Source organism: Siniperca chuatsi, linkage group LG14 (assembly GCF_020085105.1).
Source record: "Siniperca chuatsi isolate FFG_IHB_CAS linkage group LG14, ASM2008510v1, whole genome shotgun sequence".
NCBI classification, from domain to species: domain Eukaryota; kingdom Metazoa; phylum Chordata; class Actinopteri; order Centrarchiformes; family Sinipercidae; genus Siniperca; species Siniperca chuatsi.
Window position 1 is genome coordinate 19445503 of NC_058055.1, and position 26251 is coordinate 19471753.

The 26251-nt window shown below is 38.4% G+C and overlaps 2 protein-coding genes and 1 long non-coding RNA gene across 6 annotated transcripts in view; 1 reads left to right on the forward strand and 2 right to left on the reverse strand.

The window, feature by feature from the left end:
• stk32a (serine/threonine kinase 32A) overlaps nt 1-14866 on the forward strand; it is a 67127-nt gene extending 52261 nt beyond the window's left edge. For both annotated transcript variants that reach the window (XM_044223223.1, XM_044223225.1), the window contains 3 exons: nt 2085-2213; nt 10394-10458; nt 12211-14866. In XM_044223223.1, the coding sequence (XP_044079158.1) occupies nt 2085-2213; nt 10394-10458; nt 12211-12328 (312 nt within the window). In that variant the 3' untranslated portion in view covers nt 12329-14866. The remainder of the gene's footprint in view (nt 1-2084; nt 2214-10393; nt 10459-12210) is intronic.
• LOC122888594 lies at nt 793-17457 on the reverse strand. Its single transcript, XR_006380731.1, has 3 exons — nt 17162-17457; nt 16715-16756; nt 793-1403 (listed from the first exon to the last, which is right to left on the reverse strand). It is a non-coding gene; the product is annotated as an uncharacterized LOC122888594 (long non-coding RNA).
• A 1022-nt stretch (nt 17458-18479) lies between these two features.
• Nucleotides 18480-26251, reverse strand: part of dpysl3 (dihydropyrimidinase like 3) — a 45279-nt gene continuing 37507 nt past the window's right edge. For 2 of the 3 annotated variants that reach the window (XM_044222940.1, XM_044222942.1), the window contains exons 12-14: nt 25198-25377; nt 23105-23276; nt 18480-20340 (exon numbers count right to left, since the gene is read on the reverse strand). In XM_044222940.1, coding sequence (XP_044078875.1) covers nt 20246-20340; nt 23105-23276; nt 25198-25377 — 447 coding nt within the window. In that variant the 3' untranslated portion in view covers nt 18480-20245. The remainder of the gene's footprint in view (nt 20341-23104; nt 23277-25197; nt 25378-26251) is intronic. The other variant, XM_044222941.1, reaches the window with a different exon arrangement.

Sequence of the window (26251 nt, forward strand, 5' to 3'; positions counted from 1 at the left end):
TCAAAGTATGATAGCATGATTTTGCTCTTTTTCAACATTTCAGAATAAAAATGCCATCCATCCCCGGAACCCCACCTCCCTTCTACTGTTCTCCCATACTTATTCCCATACCAGTATTTCCCGAAGGTGACAAAGAAGCAGGGGAAAAAAAGATGTAGCCAGAACCACCCACTATTCATTTAATCTTTTCTAGTCCAGCTGTAGACACCGACCCCTGCTGGGCTAAGCTTGATCTTCCACTGAGTGTGTAGACTGAATACGACAAAGCAGCTGACAAAGCAGCAGTTGGCATATGTTGACCACACGTGTGTGCATGCCTCTTAGATACAGACAAAGGCAGAGGAAGCCTCTGTCTTTCTACCTGCAGCTCTACGAGTTGGGTGAAGATGGTCCTTGCATGTAATAATATCACTAGGCAGGACGTCAAGCTGCTAGGTTGGCAAACTGATGGGCTGTGCTCTCTCTGTAGTCTCAGGTTTTTACAGTAGTTGCATTGATTTACAGTACCCAGTTTCAAGATGGTAACTGTACAGGAGAAAAGACCACACAAGATCTGAATGAGAACCTACAACAAGGCTCGCATTGCATCTATAACTCATAACCACAGAGCTAATCATTTTTTCTGCATTTATGGGCACAGATATGATACATTCATTCAGCTACACATATAATAATTAGGGCTGCAAATATCAATTATACTCATATCTGCCAATCACTTTCTCGACTAATCGATTAATAGTTTAGTCTATAAAAACTCAGATAACAGTGAAAAGTGCCCATAACAATTTCCTTAAGCCCAAGGTAGCATCTTCAAATGTCTTGTTTGGTCCAGCCAACAGTGCCAACCCCAAAGATATTCAGTGTACTCTCACATAAGACAAAAAAGCAACAAATTCTCACAATTCAGAGGCTGGAACTAGGGGATTTTTTGGCATTTTTGGACAAAATGACTTTAATTACTCTAATAATGATTATAGCTGCCTTTGTTGGTCAGTCACATCGACGGAATGATCAAGCAATACAAAACAATCCAGTATTGTTTTAGTGAAGCAGCAAGGTGACAATAATTGTCACTGCTTAGTGCCAGAGATGAATACATGCACAATAATGACTTTTGCAAGTGAAGAGATGACTAAATGACTTTATCTAATTCTAAGTCTATAGCGACTGCAGAGCAGCAGGTATTCCCTGCAGTCAGGCTGGCACAGCATAGGAAAAACACAGAGGATCGATGGGGAATTGACAGTGTCTCTCTATCTAATTATAGGCATATCCTCTGTCTTTAGTCCCTTATAGACTCAGGGTGAACTCAGCCGTTGTGTTTTGTTTCCCAACTTCCCAGTATTCAGTCTGCTTTGTCATTATTGGCTTGCTGCTGTTGATCTGTTGAGCCTTGATCTTTCCTGCAGAATAAGAGCGTGCATTGCATCATTCTGTATTGTATTGCTTTGTATCATATTATATTGTATGACACATCAAATTTAATCACTGCATATTATTTTACGGGATGCAGATGTCCAACATTTAGTAGGGCTGGATTCTAATTTTCTCTTTTTATGTTTGGATCTTAAAGTAATATTTCCAGCATTGGCAATGAAACATACATAAGCATATGTTGTATATGTAGCACATTCTGTATATGTTGTACACACCACTATAACATATTAGTAAGCGATACACTGTTCATGAAACCACTTAAATAAAGCTAAATACTTAAATAAGGACTTTCTCAAGAAAACGTTCTGTGGTGCACACAAATGTTAAAAGTTATGACAAAGTTGGTTCTGAAATAAATGTCAAACCAGACAAAGAGAAAAGTCACACCTAGAGATCATCATGCTTCAACAGAATACGCAAGAAAAATGAAATACACATTACAGTAACCTGTTGTCCATACTGACTCATTTACAAGTAATTTCAAGTACAGTGCAGAAACATCGTAACAATGACCGACTGTCACCAAAATCAAAACCATCAGAATTTCACAGATTAGTACTTTTAAGTACAGATTTGGCACATATTTGAACCTGTGGATCTGTTGTTTTTTTTTTAATGTGGGCCTGCATGTGTCTGCTTCTCTATAGAGGCGAAGACTAAACTGTGACCCTACATTTGAGCTGGAGGAAATGATCCTGGAGTCCAAACCGCTTCACAAAAAGAAGAAAAGGCTTGCTAGAAAAACCAGGGACCAGGGTTCTGATGGGTCCCCACAAGTAAGGCTTTCAACTACAAACATTAAATAATTACACATCACACAAGAAGGATGAATAGGGTTTGTTCCAACACGGGACAGCTACCACTTGAAAGCAGTAGCAAAGAAATACTGGTCAAGAGACAGTGGAAAACTGGTTTGATGTTTATCAAATTACATTTAATCATCTATAATTTTGACACTACGCACTTTTTTCCACTACCAGTGTTCCTCAAATCAGTATGTTAAAAATATAAATGTCAACTCAACTTTAGGTTGGTTTAACCTGCCCTTAGAGGATCACACATGCTACTTAAAAGGTGTCTCTTCTTCTCAGTGCTCATCATTATTCAGTAAAGAATAACTGATCGCTGGTTCCATTTGGCCCAGTTACAGGTGATATTAAGAATGAAGTAATTTTAGAGCTCTGTCCTCCCTCACCTTCATCTAAATAAATGGGCCAGTAGCCTGCTGCGAGTGTGGGGAAGGCAAAGAATGCAATCACCTAGTCTTTTACACTGTCCACATAAATCAGCTGTTGTCCTCTGGGTGTTTATACAAAACGAAGAGGAAAGCACTAAAAGGTTAATTTGATCACCCAGTCAAGTGAGACGTGGGAGGAACACACACATATACACACTTTACACACTCATAAACACAGTTATAGTGAAAACGTTTAGGCAGCAGTGATTTTATTTTTGGTCTAGTGCAGCAGTGGGACCTGATCAGTGCAGTCATTTAACTGTAGCTCAAAAGACCTCAAGTCATTTGCGTTTACTTGCATCTTAAATCCAAATACGACTGACGGTGTTGAAAAGCTTGGAGGAAACCTGAAAAACATTCTGTGTGACGAGAAAGGCAGAGTTGACATGTTCTTATGCAAGGGCTTCTTCTGGGGGTATATACAAAACCGGTGTTTTTGAGTGGATTTTGTTGTTAATATTTACTTTCAGTATTTCATGTGCAAACAAGTTTTCCTATTACATGTGGAAAACTTTTTTGTGATATGGATTTTGATAATAAAATGCGTGTCTTCATTTTCATTTGTCACAACTGAGTGCTGACAGATATATCCTTCTACTGTTTTTGACCATTCCCACACCACACCTCTCCCAAAATTACTTTTCTGCACAAACTTACTTCTGAAGGCACTCTAATAGGACATGCTAAGACATGCCTTTGTCACACAGTAAATCTGCCACTATATGTGACCCTATAGGTCAAAGAACTAGTACAGCAAGGCATGTCACTACCTGTCCTGTGTCAATAGTTATTCTCCACTTATGGAATGGATGAATTACTAGTCCTACATTGAAGACTGAAGCCAGCTTTCATCACTAAAACATTTTCCTGCCAGTTTTCCTGCCACAAGAGAGATTTTAGGAATGTGACGTTAAAACAGGTAGTTAGGTCTGTTTATCAGAGTAAAGTACAGGAGTCAAGTGATTGGTACAACAGGGGAGTGCCACGCTGAGTTCTAGGCTTATGCCCAATTTTGAATCTTTAGATTTTTCCACTGAGACAGTAAAAGTTCAGAGAGATCCGCAAATGAACACTAATTAACATCAGGTTGTTGATTTAATTTGTGTGCTTTTACCAGCAAGTGTGTGTTGGATATGGTCGCTATCCAACAACATTGCACCACACCACTAAAACTTGCCATGCACATACAGTATGCACATACAGTATGCACACACACAACCTAACCTATTGCACACACACACTCAACAACCTATGCCAATGCCAATAAGTTTGGACCCTTTATGGGATTCTTTTCTAATAGAAGTGAAGCAATTTGTGTGGTCTAGAGTGTGGAGCACATACCTTGCCAGCTTGCAATAAGGAGTCAGAGCTGGCCCAAAGTGCGCCATGTTTCATGAAAGCTGACAGCCGCTTGTGGAGACCTGCCTATGTGTATATATCAGTGATATCTCACTGTGCAGCCAGACAACATTCATCATCCCTTGGCCCACTCAGACAAAAGTCCCCTATTCTAATGAAATAATGATAGTTGCCTTTTAGGGAAACATTTGTTATGTTTATGGAGTAAGATCATTAACAGTGTATGGTCAGACTAAGGGAAACTAACATTAAGCCAATGAAATTGTTTTGTGCTCTTGTGGCTTACATTTCCTAATTAAATCACCTTATTCATTCTGGTATCATTTAGGCAATATTTGATTATTGCAGCTGGACCTAACCCGGGGTTAATAATATTCAGCTGTATTTGCTTTCGACAGGTCTTTCACATGAAAATGGAGAAGGCCACTCTAAAATGATTTAAACAATAAACAACTATGAGTATCATATATTACTGTAAAAGAAAGATTGAGGTTGTTATGCATTCTTGGAGAGGTTTTATGCAGATTAGTGAGGTTTATAAGTAGTAAATATTAATAGTGGCTAAAATTTACTGAACCTTCTTGAAGAGATCAAGAACAGAAGATTACATAAAGAAATTTTAAGTCCTGTTTCACTACCTATCTAGAGCACTGCCATTTTAGCACAATAACATCAGCAAACAGAGTCAGGCATTTGTCCTCCCCTTTTAAAGTCAAAAACCTTTGTTCAGAAAATCTAGCTCTTGGTAAAGAACTGTTTTCAAAATTGAAGTCTTAGGTTTGCCAGTCTTTCTGGCAATCCTGAAAGAGCCATTCACACCCTCCTTTCACCTCATCTTATTTTAAAATGATCTATTCTGTAATTAACCTCGTGTGTATCTCCCGTTGTCTGTAGCTTGTTCAGAATGCTGTGGCCAAACTGATCCTATTCTGGCATCTTAACGTTAGTTCCTGTCTTGTTATTGAACTACCCTCAATGTCCTTCCAATTTTTTCTCTGATCTTATTGTCTTTTTGTACCCCCCCCCACACACACACACACTGGTTTGAGTGTTAATCAGCTAAATACCTCTCCTTCACGCCTCAGCAGCCAAAGATAAGTCTTTTAGTCCAAAAATGCTTTTAAGAGGGAATATTAACTCGAATATATACACTGTAAAATACAATACTGAAACGTTTCACCTTTCTTTCAAAATGATTTGTTTAATGTGCATATTATTTATTTCAAGTAGTCATATTTAGCAGCATGTGCTGGTCTGTCTGGGAGACTACTTGTTTTACTGTCTATAAATATCAGTTTGTGTTTGTGCAATGCTTTGCCATATCCATTTACGAAGGACCTGTGGGGCCACTTGTGATGGATGCATGTAAGAGAGAGACTAAGGAAGAAAGTGAGTGCTTGGTGTGTGTGTGTGTGTGTGTGTGTGTTTGAGAAAGAGAGAGGGAGACAGTCTATGCAGCATTTCTGAAACATAGCAGATCAATATTGAATGAAGTAAGCTAGTTACCTTAATGCCTGTCCCAGCCAGCTTCTTACTCATTACACTGGGGCTGCTCTGTATTCTTTTTGCATTTTCCTCCTCTTCTCCCCTCATTTTACTCTTCTCTTATCCAACCTTATTCCTCCTACCTTGTCCTCAGACTCCTTCCACAATGCTGTCTACATGTCACTCTCACTCCTAGCCATACAGAATTGATCTGCTTCCTCATCCATTTTTCTAGCTCCTCTTTTATCTCTCTAGCTCTGCCTCCCCGTCGCTGCTACGCTCATAACGTAGCATAGAATTAGCTCAATTAAATCACAGATAAAATACAGCAGAAAATTGGACTTGAGCTGTGAGAACAATATAAATTGGCAGACTCCCATCACACACACACACACACACACACACACACACACACACACCTCCTAATAAAAGATGTCATTCAAGTATTATTTACTGCATGTATAAAATATACTGGAAACCTTATCTTATAGAATTATAGTACACCAGGGTACATTCAAAATAACAACAGTACAGAGGGTAGAAGTGTAGAAGGGGTATTGTGCATATGTGTGCATGTATGTGTGTGTCTGGATGGAATTCGGAGTACAGTATAGCTTTCTTAATGAGAGCGTATTCAATATAGAGGATTTGGATTTTGTAACACAGCATTTGTGCTTTTTTAGTCTAAAATTAAAGTTAGGGCTCTAGCACAAATGCTTTTAAATGGTATTTAGAACAGAATTTCAGACCAGTTTAGAACACTTATGACTACCACAATAAAGCAAAAAGTATTACAGTATCTTTCCAATTAGCATTAACCTTTTCTCTTTTTTTAAAGTTTTAGAACTTGCAGCTTAAGCAAAACTTGCTTAGACTAGGTTTTTGCTAGGGCTAAATGTTTAGTATTGACTGGTTGATAAGGCCTTGTAAAGGGGTTGCTTCATAGCTGCTAGAGTGTTGCTCAACACTTTTTCGTTGTTTGGAGAGGTTGGTACTAGGTTGTTGCTATGGTGTTTTGAGTGTGTGGCAGGACGTGGCTTCATGGTTGTTAGGCTGTTATTGTTAGGGTGTTTCCGGGGCACCCCAGTGGCTCACCTGTTTCCAGGTGGTACCTTGGTGGCAACTAGTGTTCCACATAATAGCTGGAGTGGTACCAGGCTATCCTGGTCCATCTGGTCTGTGTTGCCAGGATATTCCTAGGTGGTTTCTAGGGTGTTTGGAATGGCTACTTTGGTGATAATAGGAGTTGTTTGCCATAGCAATTATAAGTGACTGCCATGACATACTATGTGTGTTGTAGAGTTGCTATTAAAACGGCTATAATCGATAGATCTAAAATAACAAACAAATGTGAAAACAATGTGAAAGGGGTTGTTCATAGTGATGAACCTAAAAAAACCTCCCCTTGGCTTTATGGAGTTTTATGGTGAGTTTCAGCTCATTGTTTAGCTGTCTGGCCCACAACTTTGCTATTTTGGTTCACTCTCACCACTCATAGCACCCTTTTCAGCCACAGCAGGCAGCTGTTTTCAGAGAAAAAGCTCTAAAAACACAGGACACCATTTTTATTTCATCACTTTCTAAAGTAGTCTATGATCCAAAAGTGATCAAATTTATTTGAACCTGTATTATAATTTAATGGGCGCTCATGCTTTCTGTACATTCATACAGGGTCCATTATTTTGCACCTTGTGCTTTTTGTCCAGTGTCCTTAAGGTAAGAATCTGGAATTCTTTATATTATTAGGGTATTATTTAATTTATTATAGATTGTTTAAATGTTACATAACTCCTACTTCAACCGCAGTACATATTAGCAGTCATATTACAAACAAAAGCTGTCCCCAGCCTCAAACAGAAACACAGTAAGCCCAGATAAGGATGTTGAGAAATGTCCCTGTTAGGCTCTCGTCCAGCAGAGCACTCCCTGTTGGTTTGTCTCATTAAATGGAAAGTTTAATCCAGCAGTTGGAGCAATTAGCTTCCGAACTGTCTTTTTAAAAGCATCAAATAAAGAGAGGGAGGGAGAGACAGAGAGAGAAACAGCATAGTTACTGTTCTCTCTGCAAGGCCAGAGGCTTCTTTTAGCATTGTGCATGAATGCCATTTCCAGCAAGCTTTCCTTCTTTCTGTCCATCCTTCTTTCCTTTCTTACTTCCCGCATTTCCTTCCTTCCGTCTTTCCTTGTTTCATTCCTGACTTCCTTCCTTATCTCCTTCCTTACTTATTTCCTTATTTCTTTCCTTCCTTATGTCCGTACTTCCTTCCGTCCTTAGTTCCTTCTGTATTTCCTTCTTTCCTTACTTTATTTCCTTCCTTACTTCCTTATTTCCTCATATCTGGCCCTCAATGATCAAGACAGAGTGTAGCATGGAGCATGGAACGACAAAGCAAGTGTGAAATAGAAATACAAAGAAAAACAGGTATCATATAGACCTAAACTTTTCATAGCCTTGGTTGAAGTGTAGTTACATAAAGTTAGAAATAGAAGTCTTTCTGAGTTTAATCGTAGTCAATCCATGCCAGTCATCCATAGTTTTTAGTTACCTAGCTAGGTAGCTAACAGTTACTAAACAGCTTCAGGCGCATTACCACCACCCTTTGGATTGTAGAAGGGCCTACCGTGATTTGCATGTAGCTTGGAGACAACAAGATGGATGCAAACAGATATTTGGCCAACAGAGATGCATATTTGTGTCTAAGTGTAAATGTCAGCATCTGGATTTTATCCAGATTTGGGACACTTGATATAACAAATGTAAATGGGGCCATAGATGTTTTGAAAAGAAAAATATATAACAAGTTAAAACAGATGGGGGTCAGAGGAGGAGAAAATAAGATAAAAGTCAAGAGCTAAAATCAGGCCTTTTATGAAATATGCCTCTAAATCACTAGCATACGAGTCTGGTTCTGTCCAAGGTTTCCGCCTCTTAAAGGAAGTTTTTTCTTGCCACTGTCGCCAAATGCTTGCTCATGGTGGGATTTGTTGGGTCTCTGTAAATAATAATTTAGAGTACAGTCTAGACCTGCTCTATAGGAAAAGTGCAATGAGATAACTTCTGTTATGAATTGGCACTACATAAATAAAATTGAATTGAATAAAAACTTCAAAAGTTAAGCTTGCATGAAGGATGAAATCTCTGGCTTATTTAGTAAAGTCAAACAGGCACTGAACCCTGACTGCACTGGAGAGAAGCTCCATTGCAAGCATTTTAGCAGTGCAGCTTGTATTCAACCCCCTCCTCCAACTAATGACCAATGCTATTGCTGTAAATAAAATATTTTCCTGGTTCTTTGAATCAACATTAAACAAGAGTGACGAGAGAAACCAAAGATGTGCTTTGTAAATGAACTGGTATATGTGGAAAGGTTATACAAAAGGTGGTGTTTTTATTGTCAGGTTCTGTCATGCCTTTAGATCTAAGAATAAATCATTATGACAGCATCAGAGAGACACTACATCATACTTTCTCTCACATCCATCATATCTCATATGTGTCACATCTATCGCTGATGTTTGACAAATTATGCACAGTATTCCTCCTCTGTCTTTGTCTGCCTGTTGTGTTTCTTTGTCCTTTTGGTAGTCTGCATCACCCACATGGTGGTTATGTAGTTATGTTCCTTCTGTGTCAATGTGAATTTGCAATTTTCCTCTGTGACACTGCTTTGACAGTGTCCCTTAACCAGAAATCCACAGGAAAAGAAACTCTCTCTTTTTCCATTTGCATTTAACATATATCCTAATCATAGACCTGCTTCTTGTGTCACTCTCATGCACGCATGCAAAACCATTACACAATGCACACTCTACACCTTCTGTTCTTTTCGTTCACTTTTCAAATGTACATACACAACTCCCTCTCCTCTCTCTCTCTTTCTCTCCATTTACCTGCTCTAATTTGTTCATGGCTTTTGGTGTGCCAGTGGTTCAGCTGCTTCCCCACTGTGATAGCAATTGCAGAGAGCCTCTCTGCTGGGCTGTGTGACTTACAGCTCTGGGCAGGGAGTTAGCCATTTCTCTCCTGAAGAGGCTTTCATGGAGCCTGAGCTTGGAGTTTTGAGGGCCGATCTGACTGGAGGGGTGTGTGGGGAAGCAGCATGTACTCATACTTGTGAGTGAAGACATTTTGGAGGTCCCAAGTGGCCAGTTTCGAGTTAGTTCTGTTAATTTTGGAATTTGTATTTCATTTACATTAGGCTAAGGTGTATACATGTAGACGCGATATTGGTAGGTCTTGGAAAATCATCATCTGCACAAGCAAATGAACACACCCTCCTGCATTTGTTCATTTTCTCTCTCGTGTCTCTGCTAGTTTGTCTCTGTCACACTCACACGCACAGCGTCATAATGATGATGTATCTCTATGATCGCTCTCCTCATTGCCTCCTTGGGAGAGTGAGAAAGCACTTGTCTACTTGTCTTGGCACTACAACAGTGATTGGACAGCCTGGCATGACAGAGTCGGATGTTCTCACTTGATTAAGTGGGCCAAATAGGTATGAGTACATGGAGCAGGTGAAAACATCAGAGCATAAGTGTCCTCTAAAGTTAGGTCAATTTCATCTTCTGGCATCTAAAGGAGAAGAAACTGATATGAGGAAAGTAGTGCGTACACTCTACTGTCTGTTGAATAGTTAGCACTATATTGTGTGTGCGCATGTGAGCCAGCAGTTACTACGAAACTGTAAGTTGTTATGTCTCTAACCAGTGACACCAAAACAGATTTATGTGCATTTAATGTAACTGATTTTGATTCTGTAGCTGGGAACAATAATGACTAATGATCAGCCCAGATCATGTTGTTGCTTTTTCAGAATTACCAGCACTGATCATTGAGTTGCTGATGTTGATCTGTGTTTGTCTCTCCCCCAGAATGGTCAGTTGCAGCAGAGATTGGATAATGTCCAGAGAGACTTCATTGTCTTCAACAGAGAAAAGTAAGGAACCTCCATTACCTGCCCTACACATTCTCTACAACCAACACTATACATCTCGTTGTGAAATAATTGGCATTGTAGTGTTAACTTTGAGGAAACATCACAACTGTCAGTGTTGTTAAACTAAAAACATTTGAGAAACAATGCATCTTTTTCAAAATAAAGACGTAATTTTAAATATTTTATGTTCTTTTAAGTAAAAATCCTATACACTATATTTAATGAATACTCTTTGGTTGACTGTATGTATGGTTAATAAAATGTTCTGTAGTTTGTAGACTATAGCCAGGCCTAGTTTTAAAGTGAAAAAAGTTTTCCTTGCTGGCTGGTGAAAGCATGTAGGATGGTGTGAAAGGACAGTAATGTGGCTATTTGTGGCAGAAGCACTGGTCCATATATGTGGGTGTGTAGGGTGCAAGGCAGAAACACAGCGACTGGCAGAGAGAGTGTCCCCCATGTTGACTATATACTGATTATGAAAATGAGATGTTTTTGGAAGTAAATCCAAAACTGACTAATTTAAAGACAAGTCAAGGAATAACATTCATCATTGTTTTGCATAAGTAAATGTTGAAGCAAGTGCGATCTTTACTCGTGCAAGGGGGAGCCAAGACAATAACAGAATTGAATAATAATATTACAATAGAAGATATTTAATAAGATATTTGATAAGAACAGAAAATGAAGGTCAATTGCTGCCTCTTGTAAGTCATTCATCAATCTTAGCCTTCCCTAGAGTAAACACGCATAAAAGGCATACAAATACTGAAACTTATGGAAGATTAGGATTTTGAGGAAAACAGCTTGAGATGGGACCTCTTCTTGTAAAAGGCTAAGAAGGTTTGACTTGCGCTGGCTTCAGCTGAAACATTGTACTTGACGATAGAAAGAGAATAAATGTCTTAAGGATCAGATTGGGGCTTTAGAAATTTTAAAGTATTAAGCATAGTTGCCTTCAGTAGAAACAATGAAAATTTAAGTCAGACATTTTAATATGAAATTTGATTCATAGTATTTTTGTGGGTGAAAGAAAGCCAAACTAAAACTAGAAAGAGACAGAAAGCCCAAATTAAAAAATATTTGTTTTAAGAAAGAATAGATTAACTTCAGAAAGTTAAGATAACTTTTTATAGGGACTTAAAAATCAGGCTATACATTAGGGTATTTTGAAACTATAGTATGGCTGAACAACATACAGGCAGGTCAAATGTTAAGGTAAACTGGTCAAATGTCAGCTGGTAAAACCTACCTTTGGCCATCACAAGTCTATGGGAAAGGTAAAATGATACATTAGCCACTACCTGTGGCCATCACAGGCCAAAGCTTAAGGTAAAATAATAAAATGCCAATAACATTGGGTGCTAACTTAGGCTCTGACAGGACAAACATTAAGGTAAAATGGTACATTTTAACATAATAACACACAATAACATTAGCGACTCATTTTCGCCATGACAGACAGGACAATACTTCAGTTAGATCATACAATATCAGTGACATTAGCAGCTACATTTTGCCCTGTTAAAGCTATGGTTAAGAAAACATGATAAAATGTCAGTAACATTAGCTGCTAATTTTGTCCATCACAGGGTGAACATCAAGCTAAAATGATGAAATGTCAGTGACATGGGTTACTAACTTTGACAAAAGACCTGTAATATTTGTTAATGTTGGCCATCACTTGGCTAGACAGTACACAAGCAGAATGACAATGAGTATCAGTATTTATAAGAGGTGTTCTTTACTCAACAGGTCAAGGAAAGCAGTGGTGGACTCAGAGTCCTCTGAGCTGTCCATTAGTGAGAAGAACAAGGCAATAGAGGATGGGCAGAACAACAATGTTGAACCTGCTGCCTACTTATCAGGATAGGTCTCATGATCCGAGATCCCTACTTACTCCCTTATCACTTGCACCTGCCCACAGCTTGTAGATCAGCAATTTACACTCAAGACACCTATTGTTCTATCAGCACAGGCACTCAGATTCGGTCTTCATTGTTCCTGCACCACCAACACAAATGCAGTATGCATCACTGCTCACACACCAAAACCACATTATCAAGAGCTCCAGAACTGCAGGAGTGAAATGGACCACTGGAGCAGCAGCCATGCCACAGCCAGGCTTTTAACTTTCCTGTCACCGAGAAGAATGTCACTCATATCATGCTCCCTTACATCACTCTGGTGCTCTAAGGTCTGCTCAACCTCTACTCTGGGCAGTGTGCTGAAGTGAAGAGGAAGTCACTCCCCTGCCAAAAAGGAGACAATGCCACACCTACTCAGCTCTTGCAGGAAATAAAGTCTGATGTGGTCAACTTTGGCTGCAAGCTGTATGTGCTGCTGCTGTCTTTGCGGGACACTCAGATTTTCAATCTCAGCGAGGCATTTTTCTGGTTAATTAGTTATTTAAATATAACAATGGTTCTCCAGTGCCACATGGAAATGGACAAGAATAGACATAAGGAGTTGGGTTGGCAACATATATTGAAAAACAAACAGTTGGGTGGATGGCTTTGTCCCATGTGATCTACATGACTTGAGATTTGAGCTTGACACTAAGAGTACAAAACATTACAATGGAGAGGTTAAAAAGGTAAAATGAGGCCTTTGTTTTTAAGACAGCAACCACAGATTCCTCTAAGATACAAAATAAAGAGCTGAACTGTAGGCTTGAGCGTGAATGGCTCACTTTATAGCAGCAGATACATGGTTGTAGTGGTCATTATGCTTAGCTTTGCTAGTCAAGCTAACAAAGATGGTAGGATTGTAACATTTGGTACAATGTCCCGGCTCCATCACCTGCAGATATAGGCAAAACAGGCTGCAAGTTTTCTTCACTTGCGTATGCTTTAAGTTACAGAAATATTAAACGCAGTTAACAAACATGGTTTTAATGTTAAGCTTGAAGATCTATTCTTGACCTTGGAGTTGCTTAGTTAAGGCCACCAGATGTGGGTTGAAAGCTTCAGACACACCAAGTATGTGGACCTTCTGATGAAAGTTATTTGTCAAACTGGTTTTAAACTCCTTTAAAACACTGACATTTTGGACTAACCTTTGCCTCAATCTGCAAATGACCAGCTGGGTCTTCAAATAAAGGTTTAGAAATATGAAAAGGTATATAAAAAAAAAGGTAGATGGTAGATGTTATATGTTCTGCACTGAACCTTGCTTTGCACATGCTTCTTCATCAACTGTAGCATTTATGCACAGACAGACAAAAAAAAAAAATCTAAAGCTGTGAGTGAATACTTATTCCCTTAGGGATGGTTTTATAGTCAAGGATTAAGCTGAGTCCTAGATAAGATTCATTTTTTCAGTTACTGTCTGCATTGAAATTTGTTTTTGTCAAATCATTTTTAATGTCTTTCCTCTTTTGTCCTGGTTACAACCAATTACAAATGTGCCACCAGATAAGTCTGTAAATTTGTATTTGCAATTAATTGCTCCCATAAAAGAATACATTCTGCAACAACATTCTTGTCCAGATGGTATTCAACAGTAATTCAACACCAGCTGATTTTCACATTTTTTAATGTTCAGAGTCAAAAAAAGCAATGAACGAAACAAATAAACACCAGGCAAGGCAATACCCCTCATTCATACTGTACGAATTACCATAGACTTGGTTAAAACCATGTCTAAGAAACCACACCTGCCTCTGAAGTTTGCAGAGGGATGCCTTATACCATAGATATGGCACACAGCTGGTTCCCTTAAATTATACATGTAGGTAGTAAAACCTTTTTCACAATCAGTAAGTAAATGTGATTTCTACTAAGTCATTTTATTGACCTTGATCTTATCTATCTGCAATACGACTCAATCCTTTCAAGTCTATGATACTTGTAATTATATTTAAAACATATTTCACTCTATTCAATTCATTACTGTTGGCACTTTTCTATTGAAAATTGATACAATGTTTTGACTTACCTTTGTGTTGTTGTTGTCATTGATGTAATTTTACAGAGCCAAAGGTGGTTTCCTGTACAAGTTGTATGATATAGTGGGATAGTTAAACGGATGGACTAATTAAATAATATTTGTGAATGATTATCGTAATTTGTTCATATATAATAGAAGTACCAGATGGGTTGAGTTCATTGCATCAGGTTAGTGATTGGTAGATCATCTGATGTGGCAGATTCAACCCCTCCAAAAAGTGAACGTATAAAATAATCATTGACAAATAGCATTTGACCCAGGCAATACCATTTTTCAACAAAATGTCTATCTAAAAAAAATGTTTAGTCTGGGAACAGAATTGTTCCACACCTGTGAATTTCATTCCTATTAAGGTTTTGTTGTCCTTCAGTTGTCACTGTGTGTTTATTGTATTTAAATGTGATGGAGTTGCAAACTATTAAGGTGTGCCTTAAAAATTACTTTCTTTTTCTGAACCAAACTGACTGTGCCTTGTGCTTTATTTCATTTCATGTCTTCCTGAATTACCATATTTTATTGAATAAGGATTAAAAGTAAAATGGGACAAAGAATAGCATCAGTAATAATTTTATCAAGAATAGCAAAATAATATAAAAAGTGATAATGGTATTATTCATGATAAAGGTCTTTACCTTAAACTAAATTTGGATATAAAGTATGTAGCCTACTGCATGTGTGTAGGTGCTGATTGCTCTTCACTATCCTAAATATAATGCTGCCCCCCAATGTTAACTGACTAGTAGTACAGTTAGTAATCTACAGAGAGGTGGAGAGACTTGGTATAACACCCATGGTTATCATGCAAAGATATAACTGAGCCAAAAGGACAAGCATTGAGCACATTCTGAATACGACAGGAGGAGAAGCGGAAACAAAAAGCATTCGCCATCTTCAGTGGCCACTGTTTATCTTCGCATGAATCTGGTCTAATTTGTCTCAGGGCATTCCTTGATAATAAATCCTCAGCATCAGCCATGCACCATATGCTTTTCCTATTCTCTCTCTCACCCACGCACATCCACAGTTTACAGATTTGTGTCCACCACTTCCCTAGGTCATTTAGAAGTCCCTTCTCTCCTCCACAGTGGGCTGAGCTGAAGCAGCACTTTTCCACATTAATGGCTGATCTGAGGGGGATTTTCATTTGATAAATGCTTCCCCAATCTGCCTGAAATTACCACAGTTAAAAGCAGCAAACCTCGGTATATCAAATACATATTAAAAATATTCACTGTTGTCAATTTGCTGTTCACACACACAAAGGTTTAAGATCTTTCTCATTTAAGAAAGAAAATGATTGGATAATAACAGCTAATGTACAGTATCCTCTCCAGAAATATTTTCTCATTATAGTCACATACACTTTCTCATTTTGTAACCTACAACACCAACATGCAACCACCACACACACACCACTCCAGTTTAGATTGAGGTTGATGACTCATCTATCTGTCCAGACCTAGTCTGCATTTTACGATCGTCATCTCTGCCATCTGACATGATTGCTATGATGCCATGAAACATTTACTCACCATTAAACAATGCACCTGGGACCTTGCAGCAGTTTTATTGGTGGACCTCACAGGGTCGGTGATGTGCGTAACCCCCACCACTAGAGAACACAATGGGACTCAGCGGATACTTTATTCAGCCTAGTAGTTAGACCCCACAGTAAGAATATCATGAATGTGTTGTTAAGTTGAATTACTTTCATAAAGTGCGCCTTTCATACCTGCACGGCAGAAATTTACACAGTTCGGATACACCATAGCCTCCCATGACAAATATGATCACAGTATGTGCAGGGGAACAGCCCTAATGATTATCCATACAACAGACTATAAGTTCACTGCAACTTCTTTTTACTGTTTTCTTCTTTTACCATTCCTCCCTGCAAAATTGACACAAAAAACCTAAATGTTCAACATTTTTATGTAAGTCTATTGTACTTTCTGGCCCTCAAGGATTTAGCAGGCAATAATGTTGTTGACTAAGGCTACAGAAAGCTGTAGCTGCTTCACAACAAAGGTCAGTGGGAAGCCTTTTATTGTTAAACAGCAACAGGAAGTGTTATGTTTGCATAAACAAAAACTTAACTGCTGAGCTAATTGATATTTAAAGTTAAAAATATATTATATCCAATTACTGTACAGCTTTTTTAATACAGTGTCTATTTGTAACAATATGTTAATAAACATTCATCAAAAATACACGTAAACAGTTAAATTAAATTGATTAAAATTATACATTGTACAAAAACTTTTTTTTTATTATTATTTCTGAGGAGAATTTGTGTTCAGATACCAACCTTTACTATCCAGTTTACCAGTGCTGACAGACGGCTGGTAGCCTGTGTAATAATCATATAGCGTTAGGCATTATTAAACCAGAAATATGTAATAAAATAATAATATAAAACTAATACTGTAGGCTAAAGTTAGCACTGTGATAATGAATCAACAATAGAGATAACCAGAGGTGGTATCAGCTAGACTGTTAAAAGAAGTTACAGATCACATGTTATCACTTTTTTTGAGGGAGATGACAGATCTCACAGCAGTTTTTACTTAACACTCTTAAAACTGACCTGGGCCAGGCCAATGTTAGCAGCCAAACAAACTATCAACCTTTAGCTAAAACCAAGCAACGTACAACTCTGTCATTTTTGAACAGCTATGAAAGTTTTCATCATTATTGGCTTTAATGTTGCTGTTGCCAACTCAAAACAATAAATGTGAATATGAATAAAAATTACCTTGAGGTGAAACTCCTCTGTTGGTGGGAATTCATGCCACCGTGTTGTCATAGCATGGTTGAATTAGCTAGCTAACGTTAACACTAGCGACAAAGCTAACACTTTTTACGGACACTTTTCAGGACCGTGTGTCCGGAAGCCCCCATGACAGGCATTTATTTGGCGCTAATTAAGTTGCTCATTGAACAATGTTTAAAATATGAACCAGCCGGTTATACAGGTTAAATTGTTAGTCAGTTTAGAATAATTTGAAGGTATCAAAAGGCTGTAAAATAAAAACATAACTTGAGTGCAGGTTTTCTTCTACACTAGAGAATTGTAGTGCTGCTCAGTGCGGCCCCTGGTGGCCGCAAGATGGATTGCATCAAAATAGGTGCATCCTACTTGGTGCCGTGGGGGCTCAAGCTGTTGACCCAGTGGTAAGAAGGTTTATTTGCTATAGTGACTCAATATTTATCTTCTTTTTTATTAGGCTATTAGAATTGTTACAGATCTGACATCTGATATGTCTGGCGGAATCTCCCCAGTTGGGAAACTCTGTGCCTGTGAAAGGAGGTCAAGTGTGTCAGAGATGCTGGAACTGATGCTGATGTCAATCAAACCTCATCCAGTATTGCTTAGATTATGCGTGTTTCTCATTGAACAAAGACCTCTCAGCTCAGTCTGAATTCTTCACACAGTGAGTCACAGCCATGACTCACTGTCTAAATAAAAAGGCTGTTCATACACTGTATAAACAAAGGGATATAGGGCCCAATAAAGTGGAAACTATAGGCGTATAAACACCCAGGAAAGATGATAGAGATATGGTGCTGTGGGGTTTTAAGCAATTTAGGTTTATTGAGAAATGAGTAATGGTGTTTTATACAAATTATAAGAGACTTGACTTGTAAAGTTCATCTGCGTGGATACATACATGGTGTATGCAGTTGAATTTACAGAGCTACTTATGCAAATTGTATCTGCTGAAAAAAATCACCAGTACCAAAAAAAAAGTCACAAATTCAACCTGATGCGACTTTCTATCTTTTGTAATTTTAAATGTAAGTGTAATGCTAATGCATATGCAAATTGGAATAGTAAATCCATGAAACAGGCCATTTTTGATTATCATTTACAATATGTTGTTATATCAAAAAATTGTAGCCTACTTTTACACTTTAGATCAAATGATAGTGAAACACATAAGTTGAGGTCTCTTTCTCAAAAGAACCATTCTATTCATTAATAAAGACTATTTATATAAACCTTAATTTCCTTATGTCGACCTTTGGTGCGTACTTCTTGTTGAATAATATAAATAAGAGATCTCAGTCAGTCAGTTGCAACTCATGTTTATTCAGGAAACAAATCATACCTCCACAACACACCTTATTTTTGACCTGCCATCTCTGGGTTTTGATACAACAGTAAAAAAGAAACAACATAAAAACAATAATAAAGGTTGTCAAACTAACATAAATACAACAAACCACCACTTGTGCCTGCCTCAGATTCTGCCATACCACTGCTGAATAAAAACGCCATCCCCTCCCCTCCCTCCCCCACAGTGGGACACAACAAAATAAAAGCTTCCCATACTGCACCGCAATCCTCTGCCTTGTCAGAAAACAGCAGAGACATAACAAAGAGCTCTAAGGGCCCCCCAACACAATCAGATCCAGAGTGTTTTAGGTAAAATTAATTGGACCGACAGTTATATTCAGGCTGATGTTGAAATAGTATTGGCCAAGACTGCGTTAAAGGACTATGTTGGGAAGACAAAGGAATGATGGTCTTCCTCTTGTCCTAAAAAGAGAGCCCAGTTTGTCAGCAATGAAAAAGTAAAGCCAGAGGTGAAGTGATGTTGTCTGAAAGCAGGTTTTTTTTGTTACTTATTCATTTCATTGCATCTGTTTTTTGTTCTTTTTTTGCCCTCAATTGCAAAGCTCTTCATTACAAGTTACGGAAGAGCTACAAGGGACAGTTGAGTGTATTTGTACTTCTTGTGAACAGGTTTTTATCTTTTTTTCCTCTGTTCTCCTTCTCAAGATGATTTCAGGATGACAGGAGCAGGCAATATGCTAGGAGCAAATGCAAAGGACGGATTCTTACAATGTTCTTTTTTATAAAGCCATGACAGAGTGCAGGAAATAAAAACTGACACAAACCTTTTGGGGATAAAGAATAGTACAACCCTTTCTAATATTTCTTTTTTCTATTCTTTTATCTTCACAAAATCTTTTCTTAAGCAGATGTATCTTCATCTTCCTTTTTTAACATCAATAATTATGCAGTCAATAAATCATGGGGATGGTATTCATCAAGGACCTCAGAGGAGGGGGGCAAAAGGATCATGAATCACGTCACCCATGTCAATGTGGCCCATGCAGCTCCATGTCCAACAGCAATCCTGCTCTAAGATTTGATAAATACCTTTTACTTGGTCCTTTAAACCCAAACAGGCTGCAACAACATTCACAAAGCTACATTACATCTACCGTATATACAATGCCACCTAAAGCTAATCAATGGTACTGCATGGTAATACATGGCTAATGTGGGATCTAGTGTTATTTTTAGCTGACTGTGGAGAAAGCAGGCTACTGAAAAGGGGGTGATATTGAAAGCCAAACAGGATGAAATAACTATAGCATCATTCTGAGAAACACAGTATCCATTTTCCTTTGAGAACACAGTTTGTTTTCTTTCTGGGTTGAATGTGATGGTATGCAGTTTTACAGTACTGGTGTATTTTCCCATTACCAAAGCACCAAGTGCACATGTTCACTGTATTTGTGGTGTATTCTAAAAGAAGTGAGGCTAAGACTGGTCATTGTGTATTGTGCTTTGGTGGTAACTTTATTTTTTGGTAGCAATTCCAAACCACTTCAATACAATGGTATGGTTCAAATTCCCCAGGAAAAGGGATACTGTTCTCATCTGAGCAAGGTATTGTGACAGGTAAGGCATGAGGATTCAGTGTTTTGCTCTTTTAACTTTTAACTAATCATGGTCCTGTGCATCTCCTCCCTCCCTCCCACCCTTGATCCTGCACTCTGGCTGCTGTCGTTTTCTGAATGCGTCCCCTCGTCTTGCTGCTGTTTAACTGAGGGATGTGATGTTGGAACGACCACCAGGGGGCACTACAATACGCCGGCCAGCAGGCCTGATGGGGATGTCATCTGGGGTGGGGGGAGCTGGACAGAGAAAAGGAGAGAAAGATAAAGTTTAATGGAAAAAGAGCAAAGAGCACACGAGGCAGTAGGGAGAAAGAACACGGGGGGAAAAAGAAAAAGAAGGCCAAACTGAAAACCAGGATAAAGAGAGAACTAAAGAGAGACTTTTAAAAGTCTGTGGTTTATGCTCATGCTGGTCTGGGGAGAAATGAACACAAAGAAAATCAGTCAAAATTACCTCAACTGTAACAGTATGATTTAAAACTCAAGATAATGCTACATACATGGATTTCCATAAATGTCTTGTCTTTGCAGAGGACACAATGACAAGAAATGGAGACAAGGGATGGATTTCCATATACATTTTTATTTATACAACACCAGCTTTTAATTATGTATTAATATCCCCACTTGCATGCTAATTAGTAATTGCAGTGCAGTGAGATAGAGTCTTCATACTGTCGCTTACTGTGACAGAGAAGGGTCTCCTTTTGGAGACCTGTTGGACTTTACAGATACTGATGATGAGAGTTATTCCTTTTGCTCTCCTCTGGGAACTACTACTGGTATAATACCGCAATCCCTTCAAACTTACTCTACACAGAATAGTTTTTATGCCGTCATAGCACACAAATAATTGTTGTCATACACTCACATTATTACTTTCCAGGCACTAGAGGTTGTCCAAGACACATTATTATTGTCTATGATATATGCTATGTGTCACTGAGATGATAGGGGAGTGCACATTTCAGCAGACCATGTGCTATATGAGTGCTTAACAACATTAACAAAAGAAGCTACAGTTTGACATAAAGCAAGGTGTTTCCAAAGGATGAGCCAGGGCGTCTGCTGCAACAAATTATCAGCGAATATATAAATGGAAAATAGAATGATGTCAGAGTATGATACACTGCATCTAAGCAAACAATCCTTCCCATCTCCTTCCATACAAGTAAATTAACTCTGCAGGTGGTGGCCCTGGAAAAACTAAAATAGATAGGAGACTGACTCATTTTGAGAGTACGCACACGTATGCACACATACAAGAGTACACGCATTCTGAAACGCACATAGCCATTACAAAGCCTGGGAAACTAGGAGCTGCCTTCCTCCCCTCTAAATTAATGTACTTAAATGTGGAAATTCTTTCCAGCGGAGGTCACCTTCTTTTTTCATGGATGAGTTATCACACATCAGCTACGCTTGTAAAGACAGGTTGCTCAATAGAGCCAAAAGCTAAACACCATTCTGTGGACTTCTCTAATCAAAATGAGTTATAATAATACTACATGCATTCACAAACCCCCCCAGTACCATGGCACAGTACAGCTGTGTTCTGTCTGGGTTAAAAGGGTTTGCTCTCATTGATTTATGTGGACACATTTAGTCTCTCAGGGTGGACAGAATGACTAGCTACAGTAACAGCTATGGTTGCACTGTTTTATCATAAAACAGTGGAATTTTCACTGTTTGGTAGCCTGACAAAACTATTTCTCACATTTGTTTTCTAAATCTAAGATAATCAAATGCTGACCTTACACATATTGCACAATCAGACTGTCACTCAGCAGCTCTGCATAATGGAACAGATGTTGAATGTGAATACATAGTGTTGTGATCTCTCACATTAGATAGGCTTTCTTAATAGACCATGTCAAGATGCCTGGACTGAAATCTTGTACGCTGTATGTTTTAGGCCTTGAGCCAAAATTCCTATCTAGCGGAACTTACAAGAAGTGCAACTGTGGAAAAAACTTTATTTCCGACTGTAGCATTACATTACAAAGAGGCTGCAGTTAGAGGTCAGTGTCTTAAAGAGTAATCAAAAGTATTTTATTTGAGAGGTGTGAGATACTGTAAGCGATAGAATGGGATTTAAGGTGCATTTTTTTAGAGATGCGTCATTAAAGAGAATGACTGATCTAACTTGAGTTAGGGAGATTAAACTAATAAGATGTTGAGTACTCAAAATACATGTTTCATATACATTTATATGCATGCTTGAAATAAAATACAAAACTCTGAATATAAGTACTATAAAATACATGCAAGAATGCAGGATAATAAAATCATCATTTGCTTAATACAATGTGGATAATACAGAAATACACAAAAGTACAGGGCTCCTATCTTGAATGCTAATTCATCTAAAAAAAATGTAAAATATAGTCCACATCATAGATGGGTATGGGTTACAAGTACAGTTTGTATGGTTTTAATTTGGGGTAATGTTGACTTTGTGTCAAACCACACTAAAGCAAAAACAGAAAACCAGCCAACTTTAACTGATTGTGTACATAAATCTAACTTAATGCTGTCTGCACTGTGGCTTATTAAAACTCAAAGGAGCTAAGGCAGCCAACTTAATGACATGCATAAACAGACAAATTGTCATATAAACAGTGTATAAACCCTTTTTCAAAGGAGTGTAATAGACTGCAGACTAATGCATGCCATACTATGAACATCATATAGTATGAAACAGGATAATGAGAGATTATTAAGTTACTCTACAGACTTGAGGCTTATCGCCATGGACTGCATGCATCATTCATGAAGAGCAACAACATGCTAAAAATCACAAGACTGTTGGTCTTCACAGCATGAAGTACTGTAGTAGCTGAGTTGAGATAAAAGGGGGGCGTGACGGTGGATCGACTGACGCACATGCATGCTCCTTTGATGTTTCTACATACAGTATAAATCAATACAGACCCAAAACAGATGAAAGGAAGGACTGGGTGATAGATGGGTGGGGGTTGTATAAAGAAGCTGGGCTCACCGCATGGTGCAGGGTTACCTGCTAGACTAAATCCGGACTGGTGCAGGTTTCTCACGGGCTGTTTGGTGGGAGAGGTACGTGCAGAGGCCGAGGGGGTACCACCACGGGACATGGAGAATTCAGACACGGGGCCGTCGTACATTCCCCTGGGTACTGCCCTCAGGACTGCCAGCTACAGGACAAACAACAAGAGCAGAGATGGTGGTGGTGAAGAGCGAAATAAAGAAGCATGAGAAAAGGTAGAAGAATAAAGGATGGGTAAGAAGAAAGAGAGACATTATGGTGTTTAGTATCACAAAAGATTTTGGATAACCATGTCCACACCTGTTTAGCATTATATGGTTGTTTGTGCAACTGTTTGTGTCTGAATTATATATGCATTTTTCAGAGAGCCTTTTTCCTGCCGGGAATCAGTTCCAGATATACACAGACACAAGTAAGCAAACCCTTTTACAGACTGGAGGTCTGTCTGTCTATCTGTCTGTCTGTCTGTCTGTCTGTCTGTCTGTCTGTGCTGTGACTCAGTGGAATCTTGGAAGCTCTGGCAAGAGTTAAAAAGAGACATCTGTGAATGAAGAAAGCATAACAGTGACTGCTACCAAGATAAACAGCACAGTGTTACTACAGCTCCATTTTCTCATCACCAGCCAGCTGCAAATTAGGAAATGGTTGAACAATGAGATTTTTGGCCCATAAGTAAGAAGGCAAGAGAGCAGACAGCAGGGTCTGCTCTGAGTTTAAATTGTTAGAAATCAAATGGTTAAATGAGGTTAACTCTTAATACTGTGGAGGAGAAAGGAATGTCCTTTTTTTATTCCTTTTTTCTGATGAGGTATAGCTACTGAACAGTGAACCTAGTTCTCTGGGTTGGTGGGCGCCACCAGTATGTACTATGTGTGGTATACAAGAATATGAGTGCAATGAATATGTGCACTCATATTCCTGAATATGTGAGTGCAATGTAATATATTGTATATCTTATTGGCAATTAAATGCTTTAAGGTGTGATGCTCTTTTTTCAATTATTGAATTATTTATTTGATACTTAATATATTACTTTAGATGTATGTGTGGCACAAGACATGTCTTTATTTCTAACTGATGTAGCTCTGTAATGTGTAGCTATAGATTTTATACTGTGATTACAGTCAGAATATTTATTCTGCCAACCTGCTGACACTTTGGCTCTTGCTGAGACTGACGCGGTAACGTTTCTGTTACAGGAAAGTCTTTCCAAACCCTTTAGCTACCTTGAGGTCTTTCCTGTTATAGAAGTAACATTCCTACATAGCTTTTAGAATCAGATCAGTCTTGTGAGACAACAGTAAACTGTAAATTTGGGACTCATTTTAAATCTAGACTTTGGTAACCCCTTTACTGTATGTGGTAGGTCTCTGGAAAGTTATGCTAATCCAAACTCACCATATCCTTTTTAAAAACCATGATGACAAAGCCTCGACCACCCTCACTGCATGGACCTTTTACACTACGGTGTAAAAGCGCAGCCAGCGCCCTGTGGCTGAACCTTGGAGGCTGATGTCAGACTTACTGTATCTCCCCCACATCCCCTTCGCTGCCTCCATCCTTCCTGCACTCTTTTCTCTCCACTTCTTTTTCAGCTCAAACTCCCTAAGCAACTTCCTCATTTATAATCCAAAAGACCTTGACGCCTACCTTCCATCTTACCCTTATTTTTTCCTAATTTTCTCTCACTACATTGTGTGTGTCACTTGGTAAGTGTGAGTATCTAAAGCGACAAACATTCTTCCTCCCATTACCTTTATTAAGGCAACATCTTTGGTGCTAAGCAGGCATTGTTGTGGTGTTTTTGGCATTTACCAGAGATTGCTTACGTACTATGATGGCTTTTTGCATCTTTCTGTAAGGATTCTTTTTGTTTTCATTCAGCAGTTCAACTTAATTTTATAGTAAAAATGGTAACGGTAGCTTAATACTGTACATCTACAGTATCAGAGTTTGCCTTTCAAAAAGGACATACTGCTACATACCATTTAAAAATGTGACAACAGCCTCAACAAAATGATTGCTGTGTAAAGTGTAAATAGCTGGACAGAAGTGAGACCTGTATTTACCTGCTTCCTGGCTTTAACACGCTTGTAGGCAAAGTCAGGGAAGGGAGTGCAGGGAATGAAGCGACCCACACCGGAGGTGACATGAAGGTTCCCATCTTCCAGAATAATCTTCCCCTGGCAAATCACCACAAGTGGGGCTCCACGCAGCTCCATACCCTCAAAGACATTGTACTCAGCAGCCTAAAGCATAAATATACAATTATCAGATACTTGAGAAGAAATGAGGTTGTTGCAGCAGCAAAAGTAACAGAATTTAGCAAGGAGAAATATGCAATGCAACAGCAGAAATGAACAAAAGCTATGAAATAAAATATAAACAATTGTGGAGTCAATAAATATATTAATCACATAGCAGTACCCACTATTCCTTGTGATACATTATGCAAAATATATACAGAATGTCTAAATTTACAGTTATAGACATATGTAAAATGATTAAGTGAAACCTACAAAAGCAGATACATTTCTAGTAATACAAATGTTGTGTAAATGTGCACCATATTCCTATTAATAGACATATGTATATACAGTATGCTCTCACAAAAACATACACATACAAACGCAGAATTAGAGAGAAAAACATCATATCATGTTAAGCCCGCAATAGAGCATACTATCAAACAAGCCTGGATTTTTTAATCCTGTTCATTTTATGACTCATATCAAAGTATTTAAGATTGACACACAGTTTAAAATTAACAGGAGGATAAAAAGGCAACAAATTCAAATTACAAATGATGAGCAGTTACAGAGCTCTAAGAAAAGATACATATGTTTATTAAAGCAACACTGAAGCAAAAGTTTGAACAAATAACTCCACTGATAGCATGAATTAAAACAGGGGAGTTTTCAATTACTTTGTCATGGGACTTTATTGCCATTTTGATTTTGAAAATTAAATTAAATTAAATTTGATGAATCAAATTTAATTTAATTTAGGACTGATGAAGGGATGGAGGAGATGGGGAAGACAACAACAGGGGGAGCTGTGGGAGGATGGATGAAGACACAAAGAAGTGGAGGCATAAAACTCTCTTTCTCCTCTACCCTCTCT